Consider the following 26815-nt stretch of genomic DNA (forward strand, 5'->3'; position numbering starts at 1 on the left):
CAGAGTAAGGTGTCCACAAGTATGGGGACGTTTATATACAGTCCCTCCAAACCCATCAGTAACACGTCACATTACATGAAGTAAGAACAGACATTTGAAAAGACAGGAGGAAAAAAAAAAAAAAATCAGTAGTGAAATCAATCAACAGACAAACATCTGACATCTGGACACAAAGAGGAAAATCATTTAGGCAAGGGGTGAGGGGACAGGGTCAGCCCTCTGATCTGGAAGCTTTAGTCTGAATCAGTACTCCACGCAGGATGAGCTGTTTATACAGTAGCTTTTTTGATTGTTTTTATTTATTTGTTCTTGAGAGTGTTTTTTTGTTTGTTTTGTTTTTGTTTGGTTGTTGTAGTCTGGGTAATGTCTTTGTGTTTCTCTTTCTCTCTCTTTGTCTCTTTAGTAGGGAGTGAAGCGACTGTACCCTCCTCTGTAAAGGCTAGCCTGCAACATCAAAGATGAAAAAGGACCAATCAGTGTTAGGGTGACCGCTCCCATGCAGCTTTTTTCCTCTCCCTCTGCAAAGTTCCTTCCCTTGACACGACGCCGCTTTTGCTTGACAATTTGGCCATTTTGGTGAGTGTGTGTGCGTGCTTGCGCTTTTAAGTTTTCATTTTAAAATGCTACGGTTGCCTTCAAAATTTTAAGCAGAACACCTAATAGTGGTGTAAATATTCATTTGAATCTGAACTTTATCTGATATGCAAATCACCTCCATTTTATAAAAGGACACCTACTGTATCCTGTGCTCTTTTCCTCCTAACTGCAGGGCCAGATTCACTCATGGAAGTGTTCATTCTAGCGTCTCGGCCTCATTATGAGCCCCGCTCGTCCTGCGTGCTCAGTGGCGCTCTGTTCTGGGATGTGTCCCTCCAGGACAGCTTCTCAAGTCGTCAGTGTGCAGTCGGAGTTTAGGGGGCTGAGGCAAAGCGGTTCAAAGGAGCGCAACGATCGTTCCCTTTCAAGTCAGAAACTCGGGGTGGGGGGACACACCTGACTGGCACTGCGCTGCACTGCACCATACCACACCACACCACACCACGCCACACCACACCACACCATGCCACACCAGGGTGGAGGGCTAACTTCACTGCTACATGCTTCCTGAGGGCAGTGCACACAACCATACAGTCTGAGAAACATGCACACACACAGCTACACACAGACACACACACACACACACACACACACACACACTAATGCACATACCAAACACAGATGCATATATTCCCACACATACATACATGCATGTACACACACTTCCTCTCCCTCTCTCTGTCTCTTTCGGTCTCTCTCTGTCTCACACACACACACGCACTCGCACCCACACACTCACACACACACTCATAGACACACACACACACACACACACACACACACACACACACACACACACACACACACACACACACACACACATTCCCCGGGTCCAACCTCTGCTCTGTTTCTTTTGGCTACTTTCCAAAGGCAAGGCCCGGAAACCTTCAAAGGCTAATTATCTCTAATTTTAGGAAACCCTCTTGCTTATGTGCAACTTTCATCAGCGTGGAACCCAATTTGTAATTTCAGCACGCTGCAAATCTGCAAAGAGAATTTTACGCAACCTCGGAGGAACTAATTATTGAATGGCTTTTAAATGCAAAAAAGCACCCTCCTCTCTTCCTCTCTCTCTCTCTCTCTCTCTCTCTCTCTTCCTCTCTCTCTCCCTCTCCTCTGCCTCTGCTCTGTCTGTCTTTTCTATCCTCTCTCCACCCCTATCCGCTTCTTCCAAGCCATTAATCAAATATGATTAAAGAATTAGAAACCAAATGATTTTCCCACCTCAACAACTCTCACTATGTTTGACAGTACTTTATACACTGGGTACAAAACATTCTGAAGAACCTAGATGATTTCCTCCACTACCTGGTTAAGCAGTGTACTGAGGGAGGATATAACCCCCCCTGCGCCCCCACCACACACACACACACACACACACACACACACACACACACACACACTAAGGCACAGACACACACACGTTTTGAGTTTTTGAGGCCAATTGTGTCAGTCTTGTAATGTGGATCAGCGCGAGAGAGTGTGAGACGAGGGAAGGAAGTTTGGAGGAGCAGAGGAAAGCATCAAAATGCACAAGCACAGCTTTTAATTAGGTTAAAATGAAGGCTTATAAAACGAAATCATAAAAATTACTGTCTTAATTAATGAAAGCTTTTAGCTAGCAGCTGCACCGGGGAACTGTTTCTCTTTCTCCTTTTTAAATACAGCTTTGTTGTTGCTCTTTGTTTTTGAGGACAAAAAAGAAAAAGAAAACGCATGCATGCCGGAAAATGTTAAATATTTGAGTTGCTAACCTAACAGAGAGAGTGATAGTCAAATTCAAACTTATGGGGGAAGGAAGAGGGTGAGACATACTCTATCCCTTCTTTCTTCCATCATCCCTTTCTTTTTCTTTCTTTCTCTCTCTCTCTCTCTCCCCTTTCATGTCCCACGGCACACTGCTGCATGCGGTTAACAGTTGTTCATAATAGAGGCAGAATGGAGTCCCCTCCCATGCTCTCCAAAGTAAAGAGAAAATAAAACAAAAGTCAGAGAACAGATTTCTCATTCTTTTGGTCAAAAAGTAAATGCTTTTTTCCACTGATTTTGACTTTTCATCTTTGATGTAAAGCTGCAAACGCTAGCTAAAAACAAACATTAACCAACTGACTTGATTCTTTTAAGTAGGTGCTCACAGCGGGAAACTGTTTGTACGAGGGAGGATGTGATTAGTTGTGTGTCAGCAAAAGCCATCTAACACATAAAATCAGTTTAGAGTCTGTGGTGGAAGTAATTTTGGGATGGCAAATGCCCAGTTAGTATATAAACTTCGATCCAACATCATATCAGTTCTATTGCGTTGCCACTAGATGGAGTGAATGAGCAAAATGTCTCTCTTTTGGAAGGACTGTACTGTGCTCCTATGTAAGGCACAGATTTCCGAAGATTTGTATATTTGTGTGTGTGTGTGTGTGTGTATGTGTGTGTGTGTGTGTGCGCGTGGGACTGCAGCAGGGTGCAGAGGGATAGGTCACTCACCATGGTCCCCACGCTGTAGGTGGTGGCCGGGCCGATCGTGTGGTGGTACGGGTCCGGCGTTGCATAGACTCTGCCATAGCTGCAACGGAGTCGAAAGAGAGAGAGAGAGAGAGAGAGGGAGAGAGGGAGGGAGGGAGAGGGAGAGACTGAGTTGGCTTTAACACTTGAGCGTATACAGTAATACTGAGAATGGTGCTGAATGCACACAGCACCTTAATTGCACATGAAAGGCTTTGGGTTTTCACCTTTTTGTAGCCTTGGCATAAGCCTCCTTTTTTTACGCCCCCCCTCTGGTTCTCTATCACTCGCTCTCTCTCCTGTCACGAACTGTACAACTCTGGAATTGTCCAGGCTTTTTTACACCAGGTGTTCAAAGGTTTATGTGCTATTTGTGCTGAATTGAATTACTCTGTTTTATTGTCTCCTTGATTAGGTGGTGGGTCTCTCTGGAGGTGAACCCAGGAGGGAGGGAGAGGGAAGGAGAAATAGAGGGGGTGAGGGAGGACATAACCCCCCCCCCCCCCCCCCCCCCCCAAGCCCCCCAGCCGTTGTTTACTTGGGCTGCACAGAGGGCTCACGCCCTGGCTTTTCATTGTTGGTGGTTTGGAACTAATCCCTTCAATTTCCCTCAGAGACAGGACAAGATGTGTCCTCCCTCCTGCCCGTCTTTTCATTTATTTATTTATTTACTGCTCCTCAGTTATTCCTCTATTTACTTCAGCCCCCCCTCCCCCTCCCCCCTCCGTCCGTCTCTCTCTTCCTCCGACGCTCGCTTGCAAATGAGGGTCTGTGAGGAGCAGATAACACACTCCAAGCCAAGGACTGAGGGCACCAAATCAAGCAGGAATACGGAAAAAAGGGAATCCGGAGAGAGGAGAGAGAGAGAGAGAGAGAGAAGGAAGGGGGGTTGGGTGGGGTGGGGTGGGGTGGGGGGAGGAAAATGTCATTTTCCCCAGAAAAGAAAAAGAGAGACAAGAGACATGGGGCAAAGGCTTTCTCCTGAGCAAGGGCATCCAGGCGCTTGCAGGGGAGACCCAGCGCACTCGGCCCACTGGGGGTTATGGGGAAGGAGGCACGGGAGAGAGCAAGGAGGCTCTGGGAGGCCATGGAGGACGGTTAAGGGAAGAGGAGACGGAAGAGTCCTTGTCGACTGGGAAAGTCACAGAGGCAGCCTCTTTCACTTCAGTGGGTGTAACCAATGCCAAAAATGTCCACTCAGAAAAGAAACAAAATGGCACCCTGCCTGCCTTGGCATTATATTAAGAGACGGCTGAAGATTCTCATTCCCAAATTATTTGTTTCATTAAGTACACAGACAAACCCTAAATGCTGGCAGAGAATGGCATGTGCTTTATGTACGTGACTAATAGACTGATTTGGTGTTTATGTGTTGTGTTTTTGTGTACAGCTGGCACACATCTATGGGCAAAAGTCCAAAAGCCTTTTAAAGAACTGAACATGTAATTACAGCACTAATTACTGACTATGATAACTCTAGATTTTAGACTTGGAGGACATCACTATTCTTAACGTTGGAATGAAATTCCATTTCTCTCACAGGGCATGTAGAAAGAAAGTTTGTCTGACAGCTGTACTCGAAACCTTTCTCTCAGGTCCAATGGACCTAACTTTACCCTCTATCTCATAAGCTAAGAAATATCTGGTGAAATCTGAAGGCAAACACATTGGCTTGGATTGATGTATACCTTGAGAAAAAGTGGAAAAAAATCTTGGAAAAGCAAAAAGCTAAACCCAAATCCAACTACACTGAATTACATAAGGACGAACAAGCAGAAATACATACAGAAGCCAAATAGAAATGAAATCAGTGGATCAGTGGATCAGTGGAGGTAAAAAGGCCAATCTCCAACATGTATTTATCTGCATTTATCTTTAATTTATTTATTCATTTGTGTCCCTTCTGGAGCACAAAGCCAGTGTGTAAGAGGCATGTCTGATAAATGGGACATTATCGTTATGATCTCTGAGCCTCTCGGACAGTGTGTGTGCATTATCACTCCTGACACGCTCACACCCTCACAGATTAGATCCCACCTCTACCTCCACCCTTCCCCACCACTCTATCCACAGTCTGTTGTGGCCTCCAGACCATTCTTTTACCTCCACACCATTCTATAACCTCCACAGCTATAACAGTATTGGGTACATGTCTTATCCCAAATGACAACTACATATACTCACACTGACAGCTTCAAACTATTCCCTAGACCCCCCCCCCCCGTAAAATCCTAGGAAAATGTATTTTAGATTTATTTTAACTCCTTATAAAATTGTTTTATACTTGCTTTTTCTCTTGACTAAAAAATATGAGACTGAGAATTGAAAACAATCTCTTTGTACTGGGGACATGGCATTGTCTGTGGGTGAAATGTAATTGTATATTTTTTCTTGTTCTTCTGCTATTGTATTTTATTTTATTTGTTTGTTTGTTTGTTTGTTTGTTTGTGTGTGTGTGTGTGTGTGTGTGTGTGTGTGTGTGTGTGTGTGTGTGTGTGTGTGTGTGTGTGGCACAATGCGTTTCCTCACCTGTCACTGTAGGCTGCAGCAGTGGTGGGCTGAGCATATCTGTATGCAGCATAGCCCCCCTTTAAAAACAAACAAAGAAAAGACAAATGATCAACAACAGGTTTCCAGGCAATATGCACATCCATACACAAAATGTAGTTGGATAGAAGATATCCTGCAACAAACATATTTCATGGCTTTGGACAAAGCACAGGCCCTGAAATATAGCATACAGATAATAAGTTTTTCTTTTGTGTTTTTGTGTTGGCAGAAATTGTGTAGGACACAATTCTTTCTTTTTCAGGGGATGGCAACAGGCGCAGAACCGTGAAAATCCCTGGCTCACAGCCAGAGGGCGCCATTTCAGGGGAAAGAATCCATTTGTTTTTTTCTATTTCTGAGTGCCTGAAGGATCGGGGAATGATTGATGCCCTCAGAGCCTTCACGTCTCCCTTGTGTGTGTGTGTGTGTGTGTGAGTGTGTGTGTGTGTGTGTGTGTGTGTGTGTGTGTGTGTGTGTGTGTATGTGTGTGTATGTGTGTGTATGTGTGTGTATGTGCATGCTCTTGTGTGCGTCTGAGTGTGTATGTTTGTATGTGTGTACACTAAAGTTGGTATAGTTGGATATGTTGTGGTGTACAGTCAGTGCAGTAAGGTTGTGCGTTGTGTGTGTAACTCTCTCTCTCTCTCTCTCTGTGTATGTGTGTGTGTCTATGTGTGGGGAGGAGAATGTTGCTTGCATGTGTCTGTGAGAGTGTGTGCGTGCATCAGAGGGAGTGATTTAAGTTTTGTGGGGAGCAATGCGTGACTGCAAGCATGAGAAGTGATCTGTGAGAGACAGAGATAGACTCGAGACAGCTTAAGAGTGCGCAAGAGAGAGACAGAGAGAAAGGGGGATAGAGAGAGAGAGAGGAGAGAGAGAGAGGTGGAGGTGTGAGGGGGGGGGGGCATAGCTCTCCCCAAATTCACTCCTCTTTTTAAGATGACGGCAGGAGAGGGATGGCTCTGCTCGCTCTGTTCTCTGCATTATTAAAGAGCTCACATCTGTCTTCACTTGTGTTGTACAGACTCAGACAGAGCAGGGAAGGGACCCATCTCAGAGCAGCCGAGAAGATGGCAAGGCTTCATGCAGAGGAGAGAACTTCCCAAAACCACATGCCCCACACCTATATGACAAAAACCACACGCCGCACACCTATATGACCAAAACCACATGCCCCACACCTATATGACAAAAACCACACGCCGCACACCTATATGACCAAAACCACACGCCGCACACCTATATGACCAAATGCTGCCTGGTCCGCATGCTCACCATCGCAAGCTGCATGTGTGTGGGAAGCCTGTGTCTGTGTAAACTTGTTATTACAAATGGCTGGCCTGCCCTACGCAGGTAAGCAAGACCTGTGTGTGTGTGTGTGTGTGTGTGTGTGTGTGTGTGTGCATGTGTGTGTGGGCAAACTAGAACTTGTTGGAGGGAGATAAAGAGTGGGTGAGGGCTCATCCCCATCTCAGCGCCGGTCAGAGGGCACTGCAGGGATGCTTGGGTCAACCGAGCTGACCCGCCCACCCCTGCCCCCTCCCACTGTGGGGGGGGGGTTGTGGGGGGGGCAGGATGTGGTGGGGGCGGGGGTGGGGCTAGGGGGTGGTGGGGGTAGTGGAGGGCATCCTGTGGGAGAGGCGAGCCCTGGGAGTGCGCTGATTACACTTCCCCTACCTCCACTCACGCCACCTCATACATCAGTGTCAGATCCGTCGCGCAGGCCACCAGGCACATTTGTTATTTTGTGTCACTTTTTGCTCCTATGAGTGGGTGTGTATTCGTTTGTGTGTGTGTGTGTGTGTGTGTGTGTGTGTGTGTGTGTGAGTGTGGAAGTGTGTAAGGGAGAAAGGGAAAAGAGAGAGAGGCAGGCACACAAACACATACACACACACACACACACACACAGAATATGTGCGTATAGATGTATATGTGTGAATATGTATGTGTTTATCATTCTGTGTGATGTTTGTGTATGTACATTGAGTGTGAGCATGGGTATGTGTGTTACTCATCCCTCAATGTCAATCTCTGTCCCTCCATGTATGTGTGAATGGATGGGAGAGGTCACTGGTATGTATACATTGTGTATGTTATATACGGGTAATACATAGGGTAATACATATATAATGAACTGGGCTCATTCCTCATGCCATCATGTCAGGCACAGAAGGCACCAATGCTCTATGACCTCTGAGCCTCCTGTCAGGCTGAAGTCCCAGGGGCTGATGGGAGTTTACCAGGGGGAAGGATCTGTCAGTGTGTGTGTGTGTGTGTGTGTGCGCATCAACCATGATTCAAACAATGGAAGGACCACATCACTGGCTACTGGAAAGCCAGTGCTCAAAAGCATGTGCATCTCTCTCACACACTCACTCATGCATGAACGCACACACACACACACACACACACACACACACACACACACACACACACACACACACACACACACACACACACACACACACACACACACACACACACACACACACACACACACACACACGCTAGTCATGGCTGAAGACACTTGGGGGAAAATGGCATGTGTATGTGAGGGATGGTCTGGCTGGTCAGTATTGGGTAGAGATCTGAGAAAGCAATGGTGTGGACAGAACCAAAACAACATCTAACACACAGGATACAGCCACCTGACCTAGGGCTGGAGCATCACAGGGCTACATCCAAACAGTGTAACACATAGAAAGAGAATAGAAAAAGAGAAGCAAGAGAGAGAAAGTGGGAGAAAGAGAAATAGAGAAAGAGAGAAAAAGCCTGAGAGAAAGACGCACAGCAACAGAGAGAGAGAGAAGAAGAACATAGAGAGAGACAAAAAATGGTTATTTGAGAGAAAAATAGAGCAAGAGAGAATGTAGAATGACAGAGCCACAGAGAGACAGAAACTGAAAGCAGAGGCAGATGGATAAAGGAGGTGGGATTGTGTGTGTGTGTGTGTGTGTGTGTGTGTGTGTGTGTGTGTGTGTGTGTGTGTGTGTGTGTGGGAGTCAGATGTCAGCGGAGTGGAGCTGAGTGTGAGCGGGGAGGCTCGGTGTCTGGCTGCGGTCTCCCCTCTCTGTGGCGGAGGGAAAGCCGGGGATCTAAACAACACATCCACTGATGCACTAATTATCTCCCTTCCTCTGTCACTTGCCCCGTCTCCCTTTCTCTCTGCCACAGATAGTCTCGCTTAGCGCTAGCGCTGTGTTTGTATGCTCATGACTGACTGACTGGGCAACCCGAGGTCTGTGTGCTTGCGTTTGTGTGTATGAGTTAGTGTGTGTGTGTGTGTGTGTGTGTGTGGCTGTATATGCATGCGCAAACAGGCATGACCACGTGTGTGTGTGGATGGTTGTGTGCTGGTGCGTGTGTGTGTGCGCAGGGACAACAGCAGCCGCTGAGGAGAGATTATTAAATCCTTTTATCTGCTCTCTGCGCCTTATCTGGTACTGATTGTGGAGGTCCCTATGCCCTCACGATAAAGACACACACACACACACACACACACACACACACACACACACACACACACACACACACACACACAATGTGGAGACCAGTGATGCTCCCTTCTACATCAAACCAAATCAAAAATGCTAGTTTGATTTACTACCAATTCTTCAAAAACACAGTAAATGTATACCAGTGTATCTCATACGGAAGTGCATTCCGTATATACATGTGTACGTGTATCCCTATTTGATGCATGTGTTCATCTCTATGTGTGTCTGTCTATACAAAGTGTGTGTGTCTGTGTTGGGGGAGGCGGTGAGTGGGAGTCTTGATGATGAGGGATCATATTCAGGTCTGTGGAGAGCCAGCCGATTCAGGGAATTAGTTTTGGTGGAGGTAGGAGGGCTGGGTTGAGGCATGCGAGATGCCTGTTTAGTCCCCCTCCACCAGCGTTTCACTCACAGAAGAAAAGGGAAAAAAAAGCACAGAAAGAGGAGGCCAAACTCCCACTTACATAGATCTCTGCTCCGTAGAAGCCATCCTGGTAAACCACTCTGTTCACAAGGAGAGAGAGAAAGAGAGAGAGAGAGAGAGAGCATTAGTGTATTTTGGAAAGGTGAAATGGGCTTCTGGTGTAGCATGTAATGCAATTCCTCCTCTAACTTTGAGGCATAGCGGACAAACGGCTTCATGGTGATGTGCTGTTTAAGTGTGTGTGTGTGTGTGTTGGGGGGTGTCATGAGTGGGAGACATGAGAGTGCGTTCGTGACTGTTGGGTCATCTCACGGAAGCCACAGCCTGATCTTCACCACAGTGCAAATAATGAATGACATATTAAGAGGGGAGGGGCACACGGCCATTTCTGAATCACAGTCCAATTTTCTGCTCTAGTAAAAGTGTTTGCCTCTCCAGTTACTGCTGCAGTGATGTCAGGGAAAGAGAGATAGATAGAGAAAGAGAGAGAGAGACAGAGAGAAAGAAGTGTGGTGTGTGTGTGGGGTAGAGAAGCTGTGTGAGAGAAAGCGATATGGAGACAGCTGGTGTACAGTAAGCAAGAAAGAGAGAAAGAGAGACAGAGACAGAGAGAGAGAGAGAGAGAGAGAAAGAGAGACAGGCAGACAGAGAGAAAGAGAGACAGAGAGAGAGAGAGACAGGCAGACAGAGAGAAAGAGAGAGACAGAGACAGAGAGAGAGAGAGAGAGAAAGAGACAGGCAGACAGAGAGAAAGAGAGAGACAGAGACAGAGAGAGATAGGTAGTAAACTGCAGGAGATCCCAGGATGTAGACCTAATCAGTAAGGATTCGATTACAACTCTGATCTGTTGCAGATCTGCCTGCCAGACGGCTGAGCTATAGACAGGCTGAATGTCTGGTACCCGTATAGCAACACACACATACACATGTGTATACACACACACACACACGCACACACACACACACACACACACACACACACACACACACACACACGCATACACAGACACAGACACAGACACACTGTCATGTGCATCTCATTTGTGACTGTGGGACATCCTGAGCACTTCAGTCTCACAGGACTCTGCCATGAAGTGCTTTCAATGTCTGTGTTTGTTATGTAACTACATGCTAACAGAGTGCTAACAGATGTTTACATAAGCACACACATAGACACATGCATGGACCCCACCCTCCTTCCCCTCACACATACAGACCCAAATGCAATGCAGTCTGCGTTGGACACTTACGCTCCGTAAGCGGGGATGGGAGGGGGTGGGGGTGCCGTGCGGAAGGTGTTGTACACAGCCCTGCCCCGCCCTCTCAGGTGGGCCCCCCGGTAGGCAACTGTGGCCCCAGTGGCTGGGTACGGAAAACCAGTTACTGCAGAAAGAGGGAGAGAGAGAGAGAGAGAGAGAGAGAGAGAGAGAGAGAGAGAGAGCAAGAGAAAGAAAGTGAGAGTAAAGTTTAGACAATCCAATACTTTAAACAGTCAGAAACACAAAAAGATCTTCACGATCTAAAACCCAATATGTTCCCTCTCCCCACAAAGCAGTCTAGAGTAGGGGCAAATCAAGTTGCAATACATGAAAGTGAATGTGAAAGTAAAAGTGAATTTATGATCAAAACTCTCCTGCCAACTCAATGAAAATAGTTCTCTATTTAGTTTCTACTGATCACCAGAGGCTTTAAGCACCTGGATGTCCATCACGTGTGCGTGCAGGTCATGAGTGACGTGGGTGATGTATACCCTTTGTCCTGGCACAAGAGGCACGCCCACCCAGGAAGTGCCCTCTAATCATCTTACCATCTGTGGGTACGCAGGTTCAAGAGTATGCAATCGTTGGTATGAGCATTTTTTGACGGGTTGGAGCAGTGAATCTTTGCCCTCCAAAAGACTTTGAATAGCAATCCAACCCAAGTATATTATATATGATACTATATATGCAAATATTTTCTGTTGAACGTTGGATGAGATTATCCGGTGACCTCTCCAAATCTACACCTACAGCCGTGTCACCTCCGAAGGGCCAGAGCCATTGTCATTGTTAGGGTCCTGCGAACCAGCAGTGGTGCAAACAATTCACAGCTCCCGGGATATAGGCGAGGCCACGCCCTGTCCAAGCAGCGGCTATCGAAATCATTGAAACGGTCATGCTTACAGGAGCAGTGGTTTCCCAACCCCTCATCGTGTGCAAGGTCACTCAACCAGCAGTGTATCTACTTCATGGGAGGCCCTATAAGGAGTCCCCCTTTCAGATATATGTGCAGCTGCATCATGGACATCACCCTGCACATTTTCAAGATATTAATGGGTCAATGTGGTCCCACACCACCCAGTGACTACAGCTATTCTTCCTACCTCTTCACAGCATCCTTAAAATGCAAGTTTAGGATTTCTCATGCCTTTATTGGAATTAGTCATCCAGGTGCTTAAAGCACTGGTTAGTAGAAACCATGAAGAATGATGGTGACGTACGTAACTGCGGTTTTATAAGTTAAGTTTGACCTCCAGAGCTTGAAAGTCCCTCGCAATACTCCCAAGAAGATTGGCAAGAGGTCACTTAGGAGTAGGATGTACTTTTTGTGCCACTGCAAAGAGCATATGTCACCCAGGTCACAGGTGACTTTGTTGATACAAACACTTAACCTGCACACGCATGTGATGGACAGTCAGGTGCTTAAAGCTCATAGAACCTTGGTTACATACGTAACCATCATTAATATATAAAACACACCATTTGGGGACAGAGAAATTAAGAACAAAATGAAACAGATAAGTGCAACATCTAGGATAAAATTAAATGTCAAACAATGAGCTGCCAAATCTGCACAATGTAGAAAGAAATAAAATGTCAGCATGAACTAAAAAGTATAAAAAGGTTATTACAAAAGAAGAAATTTGAGTACATGTCTGGGGAACTAAATTAAATTGAACAGTTGATAAATCAAAACACAATGTAGGGAAAATTAACTGACAAGACTGTCTGAAAGACTGATTAAAAGGGCAATGTCTGAATGACTTATTTCAAAACTTTTTTTTTTACCAACCCCCAGAAAATCTGGAACCAAATCCTTAACAGCTTGCCGTAATCACAAAACAAACCCCCTCAGAAATGAACTATAAAAGACTGTAAAAATCATCATTCCTATCTCAGATGGAAAGATTGACAGAAAAGATTTCAATTCACATTAGATCCTAATATTTTAGAGTGCACAATCAGCTATACGTTTAAGGACTGGCTGTACAGGCCTCAAGGCAGTTCCACCACAGGCTTGAGAGACGGAGCTCATAGGGCATTCTACACAATCTATAAAGTCATTACAAAATTTCACCTGCCCTTTAAATTTTGGTTAAACATAATTGACACCTTATTATGACTCAAATTCTGCTGTACAGTGCAGAAATATGGGGTCCAGCATTAAGCAAAAAGTCATGGGACAAGAGTGTCTTGGAAGCACTCCACATAGTTCTGTAAAACCACTGGTCCATAGAGGTGCACTGAATAATGCTTGCAGGGCAGAGTTGGGTCATTTGGCCATGCTCCTTGCAGTCACCAAAAGTACAATCAAATTCTGGATGCATTTAATTCTGCATGATCAGAGAAAAATAATAGTACAAAATGAATTATTAATTTGAGTCGCATCAAGGATATAAACCCAATCAAATGGAAATTCTCAGAGATAGTGAAACTGCCCATATTTCTCAAAGGCTAGACCAATCTTACAATCTTAAAGTCCAATCTTACAAAAGTACTGGAATGCTAAATCAAGTTAATCAGAGAATACCTGATTGCAGACTACCTTGTCAAATTGGAACAGCCACACAGAATATGCCTTCCAAAATACCTCTTGGGAGATCACAAATTTGAGATAGAAAAAAGAGATACTACCCCTTTGCATCCCCTGTGACCTTAAGGAGGTTGAAAATACAGTTTTTATTCCAGAAAAGACCAAACTATTTTTCAGTAGGAACACAAAAAAAACTTTAGAGAAATCCTAAACTTGCAACTTTAGTTTTTTTTTATGATTGGATGAAAATTCTAAAATTCGAATGCTTTTATGGCAAGAGAAGCCGACATTAGAGCTCAAAACTCAACGTGTCACAAAGAAAGAAAGGACACATGATTAAAATGGACAAGGGGCATACAACTCTCGCTTCTTCACATCTTCCTCTCAACTAATTAGTAGTTCTTTATTTATCATAATTATGCATTTTTATTCATTCATTCATTTATCTTCATTTATTATAATTGTTTGATATTTCAAGAATCAAGATTCACTTATTAATAAACCTAATTATACGTGAATAAGGAGAGTAAAAATCTTGAGTTTGGATATCTATTACCATCAATATTTGATCATGATTATTAATTGTATCTTTTAAAATTGTGATTTATGAAGCTACTATCTAAAGAGAAAGAGAGAAGAAAATGTAACTGTAATAAATCAAACAAATATGATACTTCTTGGCTCTGTAAGAGAGACAGACTATTAGGGTCGCATCATTGTTTTCACTTTGTTTGAGCTCTCTCTTTGGCTTTTACAAAAGAACATTAACATCTGATATTCAGCCAGAAAAGCAACAGAGGGAAGAAGCCATTTGATTGGAACATGCACAACCTTTCACCTCTGTCCTTAAGGGACGCATTGCCGTGTGAGGCACATGCAGAACATGTGCAACTGAGAGGAGGTGATTATGTCAGCACAGAGGAGTGAGATAGACATAGGGGAAAACAGAAGAAGTGAAGAAAGAGACAGAGGCGGTAAGAGAAAGAGAAGATTGGAGAGGAGGAGGAAAACGAGAGCAGGGCAGGCAGCAGAAGCGAGAGAAAACGAGGGAGAAAGTGAAACAGAGATGACAGCGAGACAGATTAGTTGCGTCCCCCCCCCCCCCAAACTCCGGCGGACGGGTTTAATGTCCCCCGCGGTTAACGTCTCGGCCCATTAGCGCTCCCTTCCCACGTGTACCGCTCCGCTCCCCTCTGCTCCTCAGCCCTCCTCCGCCCTGCGCCTCCACACCACCACGCCCCCTAACTCCTGCCCCGCCCTGTCCCCGTCACGCCCACACATTGTCACCACGCCAACAGCAACCCGCACATACCATACCCCCCACACCTCCAGCCCCACTAGCCCTCCACACACCTAATTTATAACTCTGACCTTGACATTTAAATGAGTCCACTAGAACTCTCCGTGAGTAACGGCCCGAGCCTCGTCCTCATTCACAAAAGACTTTCAAGATTCACGGATTCACGGTATTTTTTCACCTTTCAAAATTTAAAACCTCGCCTCTTCCTTTTGACATTAAAAAAGAGAGAAGAGAATAGAAAAAAAAAGTCTTTTTTATTTTTCTGCGGCAGTTTTCTCCTAAAGGTTGAATTTGTATGCAATATGCAATGCATGATGTATGTGAATGTAAACTCATAATGAGCTGGCGATAGGGTACACCGCTTCAATAATAACCCATAAATCAAAGGGCCTGTCACACTTCTCCACACCCATGGAAAGCAACAACAGCAAAAAGCTAGTTTGAGCATAAACAGCCACTAGCAGCCGCCGTCTTGAGCCTAGGAATCTTCCGGAAAAGGCTTGATGGAAAATATGAGCAGTGTGTGTGTGTGGATGTGTGTGTGTGTTGGGGGGGGGGGGGGTTGTATGTGTGTCAGTGCATATGTGTGTATGTGTTGGTTTCTCTGTGTGTATATGTGAGTTTGTGTGGGCGTATGTATTTCTGTGTGTGTGTGTGTGTGTGTGTGTGTGTGTGTGTGTGTGTGTGTGTGTGTGTCTGTGTTTGTGTGTGTGTGTGTGTGTGTGTCTGTGTATGAGAGAGAGAGAATGTGTGTGTGTGTGTGTGTGTGTGTGTGTGTGTGTGTGTGGGCGGTGGGGCGCGGGGTGGGGGCGAGTGAGAGGTCACTCCGCACAGCAGCTCATATGTCATATGTGTCAGGTGGTGAGAGAATGCTCACTACTCACACGACCCCAAGTCTGCCCCCTCTGGCAATCTAGTTATCCTCAAACTGGGAGGTCATCTCCAGAAGAAATAAAAAAGCCAAAGAGAAAGAAAGAAAGGCAGGGAAAAAGAAAGAAAAACTTTTCTTCCTACTGAGTTGATCTCTCTAATGCTTCCTGTTGAGGGTAGACTGGGTGGATGATCGAGGCACAGTAATCCCACCACTGGGGGAGTTGAGGAGAGGAGAGGAGGAGGAGGAGGAGGAAGAGGAGCTTAATCTAATCAAGACAACTAGTGCTTAATTATCCTCTTAGAGCACGCTCTGACAATGAGAAGGATCCTCGGCGCGTATTAAGACCCTGTTTAGCCACTAATTCAGTCATTTGCGCAGCTGCGTGGCTCTTTCAATGGGGGCTCTTCAATGGGAGCATCACCTCGTAGGGAAAACTCAGTGCGCCGCCGCCGCCACCGACACAGCCATCGTGGGAAAAGCTCTCGAGTGGAGAGCTTCCTGTTGGCGGCGTCTGAAGGAGTCTGGTGGGGCCCTCCGTGTGAGGGCTGCTTCGAGGACTGGTGAACAACTCAAGGAGCTGATGTGTTCCAAGTGCCAGCACGTGAGGGATGGGGAGAGAAAAGAGGAGGGGGTTGGGAGAGAGGAGGCTTCATTAATGGAGGAGCCTGTGTGCTGTCCGTGGTGCTGAAATGCACTTCAATGCAGGGAAGAAGAGATGCTGTCAATCGCTGCTTGAAGTGGCCCCGAGTGCTTCTGTGTTTTAAAGCATATGGATTTCTTTACATCTCATCTCATGCTCTGCAGCTCTCATCTGAATCTGAATGACTGCAGGTGCTGCACGGCTGCAGAGTGCCACTGGAGCACACGGCGCCCATTTCAGCTGTGCTAGCGCTGAGCCTCACCCGCCCCACACAGCCATGAACAAACAGCAGCCGAGATGAGCGCAGAGGCACTGTTAGCGTCATGCTATCTGGGCCTCCTCCCCACGGCCTGACACTGAAACTGGGGAGCCCGATCCCTCTCTCTCTCCCAGCGGCGGGGAGGGGGCCAGAAACAGGCCCACTCAGAGGGGCTCATGGGAAGGTTTGGGTTGCAGGAGACAAAACAGAGAATGGCGCCATGCAACCCCAACCCCCACCCAAAACCCTGGAGGAGAACTTTGTTAGTCTCACCGAATATTTTAATAAGCAGGTTTTCAACAAAGCGATACAAATATATCAAGACACAGGCCATCCCCTGTATTCTGAATACGTGCTGCTGCCATCTGGCTTGCGTTTTAAAACTCATATTGCTTTTAAACAGAGGTACAAAAATTCCTTTATCCCCTTTTCTATCCAAGTACTGAATGCACACAACAGGAAAAGATAGATTTGTCCATTTAGTTTAGTTTATTTAATGAAGTTTTTATCTTGGTTTTACTGACTTTTTAGGCATTGTCAGACCTATTTATCTAACTAAATTATTATTTTGTGCATATCTGTCTGTATTGTAGTGTGTTGTGTCTTGTCGTGTGGTATGTGACCCTGTCTGCAATCAAATTGCCCATTTGGGACAAAGAAACTTGAACAAAGAAAATAAATTGAACTTGAACTTGAACTTGAGAAGATGAGGGGGCTCTCTCTCTTTCTCCCAATCTATCATTCTCTCTCTCCATCTTTGTATCTCTCGCTTCTGCACAAGGTGCCACGAATCTCCCTCAGAGCAGGATCAACAACATCAGGAGTAGGAGAGGTGGCAGGAGGAAAAAGGTGTTACACCTTCTTCCCTTCCCTCTCCCTCTCTATCTCTAACTCTCTCCCCCCCTCCCCTTCTTCCTCCACACACTCTTTCTCCCTTTGTCTCTCACTCCCTCTCTCCCTCTCTCCTCTCCCTCTTCCCTCCCTGTCTCCATCCCCGGTGCGAGGTTAAGAGTGGGGAGCGGCTGGCGATGGGGCCTCTCATCCGTCATTCTCCTGAATGGGTTTTGAGGACAATAAACCTGTAGCGCCAGGACGAATGGAGACGGAGTGCGCTGTCAGCGGCCGCCCGCGATTTATGGCTTCCCGTTCCACAGATCTCCCGCACAGAAATGAGCGACTGATAAACAGTGATTAATCGCCTCCACCAACATTCCCCGCTTTCGCCGAACCCCTACTTGCCCACCCCAACCCCCCCCCCCCGCCAACACGAGACGTCAACGGCGGCCAGGATCGCACCACGCCGGGCCGCTGGTACCGACGGATTGGGAAGAGCGTGGATGATGGGACTTAGGTTGTCAAAGGGGGGAGGATGATCACCGCGTTGTGTGATGGGGGAAACGTGATGAGGAAGCGGGTGTGTGTGTCTGTGTATTTTTGTGTGTGTGTGTGTGTGTGTGTGTGTGTGTGTGTGTGTGTGTGTGCGTGTGTGTGTGTATGCATGTGTGTGTGTCCATATGCGCTCAAGTGTGAGAGAGGGGGGGGTTTGTGTATCATTTTCATAAATTATTTTCATAAATGATTAGGAAAACACTGCTGAAATACATCAAATGTCTATTGGCTATTCTAAATAGATGTCTAAACGTCTAGTCTGATTTTTTCCCCCCTCTATTTTTTGTCTCTCTATGTGGACGTTTGGTGGTCTTTGGCACCCGAAAATGTATTGCTTATTTATGTTGCACATCGAGCCCAGCTGGCAGGCATATGTTGTGGTTTAGGCTTGGCAAACTTCTGCACCGCATCAAGATGACTTGAAAAATTAGCGGCCAATAAATCACTCCACCCCCGGCTCTCCCTGCCTACGGCATGGACCACACTCTGTCTGATTTATGAGATGATTTGGGAAAGTGTGTGTGTGTGTGTGTGTGTGTGTGTGTGTGTGTGTGTGTGTGTGTGTGTGCTTGTGTGTAGGTTGGTTTGTGTGGGTGTGTGTTTGGGCACTTGCACTGGTATGTGTATGCGTGTGCCTCTGTGAGAGTGAAAGGGTCTCAGGGCATTCGTGGGTCTGAACTGCTACATATACAGTATGTGTCTAAGTCTAGGTACACATAAGCCTTTGTGAGAGGATGTGTTTGTGTGTGTGTGTGTGTGTGTGTGTGTGTGTGATAATGTGTGTGTGTGAGAGATAGTGTGTGTGTGTGTGTGTGTGTGTGTATGTTTGTGTGTGTGTGTGTGTGTGTGTGTGTGTGTGTGTGTGTGTGTGTGTGTGTGTGTGTGTGTGTGTGTGTGTATGTTTGTGTGTGTTTATGTGTGTGTGTGTGTGTGTGTGTGTGTGTGTGTGTTTCAGTGTGGGAGTACATGCCAGCATATGCGTGTACGTCTGAGAACATGTATTAGGTATAGAAATTCCATTATGCTAATATGCTCCTGAGATGGACTTGTGTGTGATGGAGAGAGTGCTGGTGATTTACATAGATTGTGAATAGGCATGTCTGAATGTGAGTATAATTCCATATGCATGTATGAATGTGTATTTCTCTTGTCTGTCTGAGTGTGCGTATGTGTGTATGTGTATGTGTATGTGTATGTGTATGTGTATGTGAGTGTTTAGGTGTGTGTATTCATATATGTGTGTATATGTATATGTATGTGTGTATGTAATTGTCAGTGGGGAGGGAGGTGGGGGTGGGGTGTGGGGTGAGAGGGGTGCAGCGGGTTGGAAGAGGAGAGAGAGGGAAGAAGGGAGATGGAATAAAAGTGATAGATGACTGCTTTCTGTCATGGACAGTTATTTAGAGGTCCGCCGTAAAGCTGTCCGGGGAATGAACAGATTTTAGTCTAATGAGCTGAAAGGCGAGCCGTTAAAGTGGCGAGATGTGCTCAGCACTTCTTCCAAATGAAATAGTACCATTTCCCGCTCATTAAAATGCAAAGCGCTTCATATAACATACAGCAATAAAGCAGGGCAGGCATGTAAAGGACCGACACCCCCCGCAGAGGCCTCCTCTGGTACCCTGCTACACACACTCACACATTACACACACACACACACACACACACACACACACACACACACACACACACACACACAAACACACACACACACACACACACTTTCTCACACACACACAAACACACACACACACACACACACTCACACGTTCTCACACACACACACAATCAAACCAATGCCAGGAGAAATACTACCCACCCCCACCCCCTCACCCTCTCCATGGATGAAAAGTGCAGATGATACGTATACCCCTCCTGACAAACACACACACACACACACACACACACACACACACACACACACACACACACACACACACACACCACCCCACGGGGGCCCCTCACTCAATCTCTCTCTGATTCCGTTAGCTCAGTGAGAGTCAATCTGCCGCACTTGGCAAATCCATCCATGGCTGCAGACTGCACAATCTGATAACAGTTGCTGGAGCGACTTGCACTTGAAATCATATTTTTTTTCTCCCCCTCCCTCCTGGCTTCCACAAGACCCAAACAGCGAGATCACACATATCCACCCACCACCCCCCACCCCCTACCCCCACCTACACACACACATACACACACACACACACACACACACATACACTTGTATCCTCGAATGAGTGGCGGATCAGATTGCCACTTTCTGTTTTCTTTCTCTACCCCTCTTCAATTTTGTTCTACAGCTCTGGATCTCGAGCCTCCATCATTTCTGGACCCGTCTCAGAGGCGTGGGGGTTCATATCCCAAAGAGGTCAACAACACTCTCTCTGGACGGAGCGCCTCCCATCCAGGCCAGTCTCTCCCCCAAACAAACTAACGAGGGCGGCCAAGCCACAGAGCAGCGACAGCACGCACTCGGGCTCACGGTTCATCTGGGTGCCAAACAGAATTAGTTCCCTTGGAGACGCTTAGCTGGGCTTGGTCTGGTGTGCAGCTCGTGCAGCTGCGAGCAAGTGTTGCCTTTTACTGCATCCGAGGCAATAAGCCCGTTCCCAAACCCTGAGCTGTGCTGAAATCAGACGAAAAGCCCAATTTGTTAAGCGGGCAGTTTTCCCCGGGGTTTCAGATGACTGTTGTTTAATGGGCCGCTCTTAAGCGTGGCCCATTGCCTTACCGACTGTGAGCTTATTTTAGGCCAAAAAAAAAATGAGATATAGAAAAAAAGGGGACATTTAAGAAACCATTTCCCAGTGCACACTTGAAGACATTATGGCCTCCCAGTAAAATGGGGGGGGGGTGTAGAATGGAAGAGAGAAAGAGAGGAAGAGAGAGAGAGAGAGAGAGAGAGAGAGAGAGCTGGTGGACTTACCGGCGTAGAGTTCAGGACCATAGACAGCGCCCACTACAGGATTCAGCTTCCAGCCTGCAGCAGCAGCAGCACAAACCAGAAAGCAATCAGGAAAAAAAAGAATGACAAACCAAGCAAATGAAGAAACAGAAGTAAATACACAATGAAAATACACAATAAATCAAACAGAGAGGCAAGAGACACAAGAGAAAAGAAGCAAGGCGAGCGCCACGCCGGCCAGTGCATACCGTTTGTGTAGGGGTTTGTCACTTTTTTGTTGGTCATCACCCGTGCTGTTGCGTTGTTCACCTGTTCACACAGAGAGAGAGGGGGCTGCAGTGAGACACGGGGTTGCCTCTCGGCAGCATCACAACACGGGTCATGCAGCCACTGGACCATACGCATGCGGCCTTCCACAGCCCACACTCTCCACGCCCCCACACACACACATGAACCCAGAGTGGGGGTGGGAGTGCTTGCTCTGAGCCTAGAGCTCCAGCCAGTGCATGCAACCAGCACATCTGAATGGCAGTGGATGTCATCCACTGCAGACACTGCTTGTGTCGTATACAGTAGGCATGGAGATAGAGAACATAATGTGTGGGGGGGGGGGGCATGAGATGGCTGTTACTGTAGACACCTTCATGCTCCAGGCTGACTTTAGCTTGATTCACGAACGGACACATACTCTGTTTAAGGCAACTGGTGATGGACATCAAGATAAAGGTTTATTGTTGCGAACTGATAACTCACTGGAAACATGCAAATATTTCACACACACACACACACACACACACACACACACACACACACACACACACACACACACACACACACACACACACACACACATACAAATATTTACACTCATGCACACAGGATTACACATACTCACATGCATGCACACACCCATAAACACACTCTCTCTCTCTCTCTCAAACACACACACACACACTCGCCCACATGCAGGAAGGAAGCGAGCGAGCAGAAGGAAGGGTGTGCAGACGGGAGAGCAGGAAGAGCAGAGCAGGAAGCAGGAAGAAAGATTAAAAGGGAAGCACCTCGATTTTGCGTCCTTCTACGATTGTACCGTTTAGTTTCTCCCGCGCGCGATCAGCATCTGTGCTCGTTTCAAAAGTTACAAAACCAAAGCCCTGCAGGGTGACACCACCCCCCGCCACCAAGCACACACACACACACACAAAAACACACACAGCGCAGCATAATGAGGCAGCAGGGTGCGGGTTAGGAACACACACAGAGGACAGAGGAGAAAGAAGACACACACACACACACACACACACACACACACACACACACACACACACACACACACACACACACACACAGACAAACAGGAGAAAGAGAGAGAGAACATATCACAGTGAGTAGCAGGAAGGACAGTAGTAAGTGGCAGTTTACAAGTTTTTGTGGTTAGTACTGCAGCAGTTGGGAATTAAAAGCCAGAAACTAGGAGTCAGTGACAAGCAGGCTGATATTTGGAGTAAAGGCACCACACACTCTAAAGAGAGAGAGAGCAAGATAACAGTCTATTGAGACAAAGGTCCGCTGTGTAGGGCACAAAGACATTTGCTCACTACAGGATTCAGTCACTCTATCTTGTATATGTCCATAAAGGAGAGGTAAACAGAGCGAGAAAGAGTGAGAGAGGAGATGATAATTGCTCGGAGGTTCAATACATGTGAGAGATTGTGACTACTGTAGTGTCATTGGCCGACACACACACACACACACACACACACACACACACACACACACACACACACACACACACACTCAGGGCGTTCAGACTCTATGAGCTTGGCATAAATAACATGGGAGCCCTCCTTCAGGGGGTCGGCAGGGGGTGAAGTGTGAGAGAAAGAGAGAAAGAGAGATAGATAGAGAGAGAGAAAGTGAGAAAGAGAGATAGAGAGAGAAAGAAAGAAAGAAAGAAAGAAAGAGAGAGAGTGAGAGAAGATGGGAGAAGAGAAAGAAAGATAAAGAAATACATCCAAAAAGGAATTGAGGGCAAAATTAATCCTTTGGACATTTTGCAGTGACTATACTTGTCCCCTCTATCTGTATCCCCACCCCCCTCTGTTATCATGCACAAATAATTAGCTTACATGGAGGCCGAGCAGAGGCGCTATTTTTCAAAGGAGACAAACATATTGAATGCAAATTGCTAAAGTGTCATAGAAAATAGATTGTTTATTAATGGCCTGCTTAGTCCATTATATAGCAAGCAGACAAAGAGAGGGGGAGACAAAGAAAGAAAGAGAGAAAGAAAGAAAGAGTGAAAGAGAGAGAGCAAAAGAAAATGTGAAAGAGAGAAAGAGAGGGGGGGGCTAAATTAAGGTACAAAGAACAAGGGAAGGAGAGAGAGAGAAAAAAGAGAGAAATAGGTGGGGGAGAAAAACACATCATAGGTAGGGGCTTTTTCAGGGAACGAACAATAAACGTTTGAAACAGGCTTTATCCTCCTCAGCTCGACCACGTGAGTTGTGGGGTGGAGCTGGAGCCGAAGGCGGGCGGTGCAGTGGTGTTGCCTGGTGGAGTGTGTGTGTGTATATGTGTATGTGTGTGTATGTGTGTGTGTGTGTGTGTGTGCGTGTGTGTATGTGTGTGTGTGTGTGTGTGTGTGTGTGTGTGGGAGGTGGAGGGGGGGGGCTAAACCCCACCCTTATTGGGCTGCTGTTTTCCCTCATATGAAACGTATCAATCACCACCCACACACAGCTCTGGCGTAAGACTCCAGCCGTGTGCCCTGCCTAGCTAAATCACCGGGTTAAGCAGCCTCAGTCGCTAAACAGTCAATTAGGTGAATCCAGGCCAACTGGCGACAGTCAGCTTGTATCAACAGACACACCAGCGATGGCTACTCATGATGACCGGACAATGATGGGTAGGACGGTGGTGCCTTAGCATGTGCTAGACTGTTTCATTGGGGGGTTTTCACACTCTATAGTCAGTCAAAGTGAAACTGGCTGGTACACAAGTACAATGATGGGAGCACGTGAGTTGGTTGGAAAAAAAAAAAACACGTGTGATTGATCATCTCATTCACATACCTTAGATCCTCGCTCGTTAAAGATGATCTCCACATCTAAGATCTTGCCAAATTGCTGCGGAGAAGAAAGAGAGAAGGGAGTAGACATCAGACACGGAGGAGACTGACAACCCTGTCAGAGTCGACAGCTCAAATCAGAACAGGGTCTGATCATTCACTGCACTGTTTATGTTTTCATGGAGCGTAATGAACTCTCTCTCACACACACACACACACACACACACACATACACACACACACACACACAGCGGCAACCGATTATTCAGCCAGAACTCTTTAAATAAGCCAACACAGCCAGCATAGCCAGCATATCAGAAACGACATGGAATCAGGAAAAACAGGTGAATGCACTCACTTTCTTTTTCTCTCTGTATCTCTCTCTCCCTCCCTCTCTCTCTCCCTCCCTTTTGCTTTGTTGTGTGCTTAGTGAAAGGGACTTGAAGGCTAGTCCCAAGGGGTTAACGTGCCTGAGTGTTCGATTTAACGGGCGCCCCTTTCAGATCATTAGAAAACAGAGCGATGAAAAGCGTAAGTTTCCCCCTTAATGAGTGGAGGGAGAGCGACTTTTAATTGCTGTCTACAATGGCCGCATTATTTCATTAAAAGTAATTACCCTGTCAAGCCGTCCGCGACGCCACCATTCCGGCACAACGGGGGAAGAGATGGCCCCTTTCTGGAAAGGGCTCGCACTCGATGGGAACGGATCTTTCGACCAGGTCTGCTAATAGGGCTGTGGAAATTATTCCAGCTACAGTATTATCAGCTGGCCTTGGCTACAGGAGACAATGGAAAAATGGAGGTTGGACCCAGAGGAGATCTACAGAAAATGGCTGAGCCCAGATGGAGGCCACTGGACTGAGAGATTCACATGGGCTAAAATAACGTGGGTCGAACTTTCACAAAGGAACACTAATTGTGAGGCTTAACTTGCCAACTGTTTGAACAGTGGTTGAGGTTGGCCTTAAACCACTGCAAGGAAGCTTCTTATGCTCACTGAACAGATGTTCACCACTAGAATGCTTCCTCTTTTGCCATGAGTCAATAAAGCCCATCAGCCTTTTTTTCAAGAGTCCTTTTTTTTTGTGAGGGCCCATCCAAGCCGTTCCGCGAACGAGACGAACATAATCATGTCCGAACTCTGGAAAACAAACATTAGAGGAAAAAAAAGAGGCGCGAGCGAGCCACATGCCACAGGGGTGCGCTTGAGGAACTTCGGCAGCGTGGCAGGCATTAATCTCCCAGCGTGATCTCGCCTGCCGAGCGGCGGGCGACGGCGGCACTTCTGCCACTAAACGGGCAGATGCTAATTGTTTTAACCGAGCGTAATGGGCTTGTTGCGTCGATTAATTAGTTTCGAGGGGGAAGTCATCTTTTTTTCCCCCCACGCGAGTCCCACATGGCGCTGGGGAGGGAGGCAAGACGGAAGGAGAGGAAGGAGAGGAAGGAAGCCTGTCGACACAGACGGCTGCGGCAGCCTGGCGGAGGAGCGATGACATCATGCTTTCCTCGATGGACGCGCCGCACTTGCTCGTCGGCAGCCGTTCTCAGACAATAATAAAATGTGTGTGTAGCTGGTATGTAGCGAGAGGCTTTGGGGGACGGCCGTGGTGTGTGCACACAGCGGGTAGGGGAGATGTACTTGTGACCACAGCAAAAGGCTCATCTTCCCTCCCACTGACAATTTAAGATGTTCAGCCACTCGTAGCTGTAAGGGGGGGTAGTGATGCTTTAATTCCATAAGAACTCAAGTGGTTTAGTCTTAAACAGACATCCCCTCTAAGTAGGGGTGCTAAGAAAAGCACAGCATGAGAGTCAGAATAAGGATGTGTGTGTGTGTGTGTGTGTGTGTGTCTGAAGGGGTTCTTGAGAAGCACTTGAGATGCATCTCATGCGGAGTGTATGTCTTTGGTGTCAGTTTGTGTGACTGTTGTAGGCACATGTCTATGCGTTGTGTAGTTTGTGTGTGTGTGTGGGGACAGGGGAGTGGGTTGACAATAAAGAGCTCTTGAGATTCCTCTCCTGCAGGGAGAGTATGTGAGAAAGTGAATGTAGAACATAAGGGTATGGGCATGAGTGTGTGTCTCAGTGCGTACACTTTTTGCAGGAGTGTGTGTGTGTGTGTGTGTGTGTTGGAAAAAGAACTCTTGAGAAGCAGCTCAGCAGTGGCACTCTGAAGGGCCACAGAGAGAGAAAGAGAGAGTGAGAGAGAGAGAGAGAGAGACAGAGAGATAGAGAGAGAGAGAGAGAGAGAGGAAGAGGAAGAGTGCCCAGCGGCAGCTCAGCATGGGTTCCTTGAGTGCTTTCTCTTTCTCTCTCTCTCTCTTCTTGCTTCCATCCCAGGCAGCTCAGGGCCATCCTCTCCCTTCGTAATGAGGGCTGATGGTTCTGCTGTGGTCAGGCTAATGAGGCTCTCTCCCGCTCGGCGTCTCGTTAGCATCTCTGGGAGAGGCGTGGGGGATGGGCAGCACCTTGGGAGCCCTAACCTATGGCATGGCTGCGCCATCGCTCCTCCCTCCTCATTTTTTGGGGCAAACCCTCCATTAGCCACATGGCTCATCTCCACGGTTACGATTATGAGTCATCATCTCTTCCTTTCACTCTCTCTCTCTCCCTCTCTCTGTCTCTCTCTTTTTTTTTTTCCATCTTGTTGGGCAGTTGGTGGCTGATCACAAACGCAAATGGAATCCTGGTGGCTCAGCTCCATGCCTGTGGCGTGGCCCTAGCTAACTCTGCCGCCGCCGCTGCTGAAGCCTCCGCGCCGCCTGGCCGAGGTTCATCCACCCTGCCGGGCAGACAATTCCATGGGGGTACCCGGAGCTGCCGGCTCTTTTGGAGTGCTTTGGGTACCGCAAACGAGTTGCGCGCCCCTGCCTCTCTCTTTCTCTCTCTCTCTATCTTTCTCCGGTCCTTGGCTCGGCGGTGGGGCAAGCGTCGATGAAATGCACGCTTCCGTTTGCCAGCTTCGCCTGGACCCATAAATCCCCAGCACCTGCCAGTTTGTACGAGGGCTAGGTGT

The 26815-nt window shown here is 47.0% G+C and overlaps 1 protein-coding gene across 1 annotated transcript in view; it reads right to left on the minus strand.

Annotated features, from left to right (window-relative positions):
- Positions 1–331: 331 nt before the first annotated feature.
- Positions 332–26815, minus strand: part of rbfox3b (RNA binding fox-1 homolog 3b) — a 38873-nt gene continuing 12389 nt past the window's right edge. The window contains exons 3-11 of the mRNA XM_076266844.1: positions 23801–23854; positions 21788–21880; positions 20975–21035; positions 20748–20801; positions 10815–10947; positions 9605–9644; positions 5623–5681; positions 3076–3154; positions 332–444 (exon numbers count right to left, since the gene is read on the minus strand). Coding sequence (XP_076122959.1) covers positions 400–444; positions 3076–3154; positions 5623–5681; positions 9605–9644; positions 10815–10947; positions 20748–20801; positions 20975–21035; positions 21788–21880; positions 23801–23854 — 618 coding nt within the window. The 3' untranslated portion in view covers positions 332–399. The remainder of the gene's footprint in view (positions 445–3075; positions 3155–5622; positions 5682–9604; positions 9645–10814; positions 10948–20747; positions 20802–20974; positions 21036–21787; positions 21881–23800; positions 23855–26815) is intronic.

The sequence above is a fragment of the Alosa pseudoharengus genome, unplaced genomic scaffold (genome assembly GCF_046254945.1).
Source record: "Alosa pseudoharengus isolate Yale_2024_CS ecotype anadromous, Long Island Sound unplaced genomic scaffold, YU_APseudo_1.1 YU_APseudo_1.1_scf_4, whole genome shotgun sequence".
NCBI classification, from domain to species: domain Eukaryota; kingdom Metazoa; phylum Chordata; class Actinopteri; order Clupeiformes; family Clupeidae; genus Alosa; species Alosa pseudoharengus.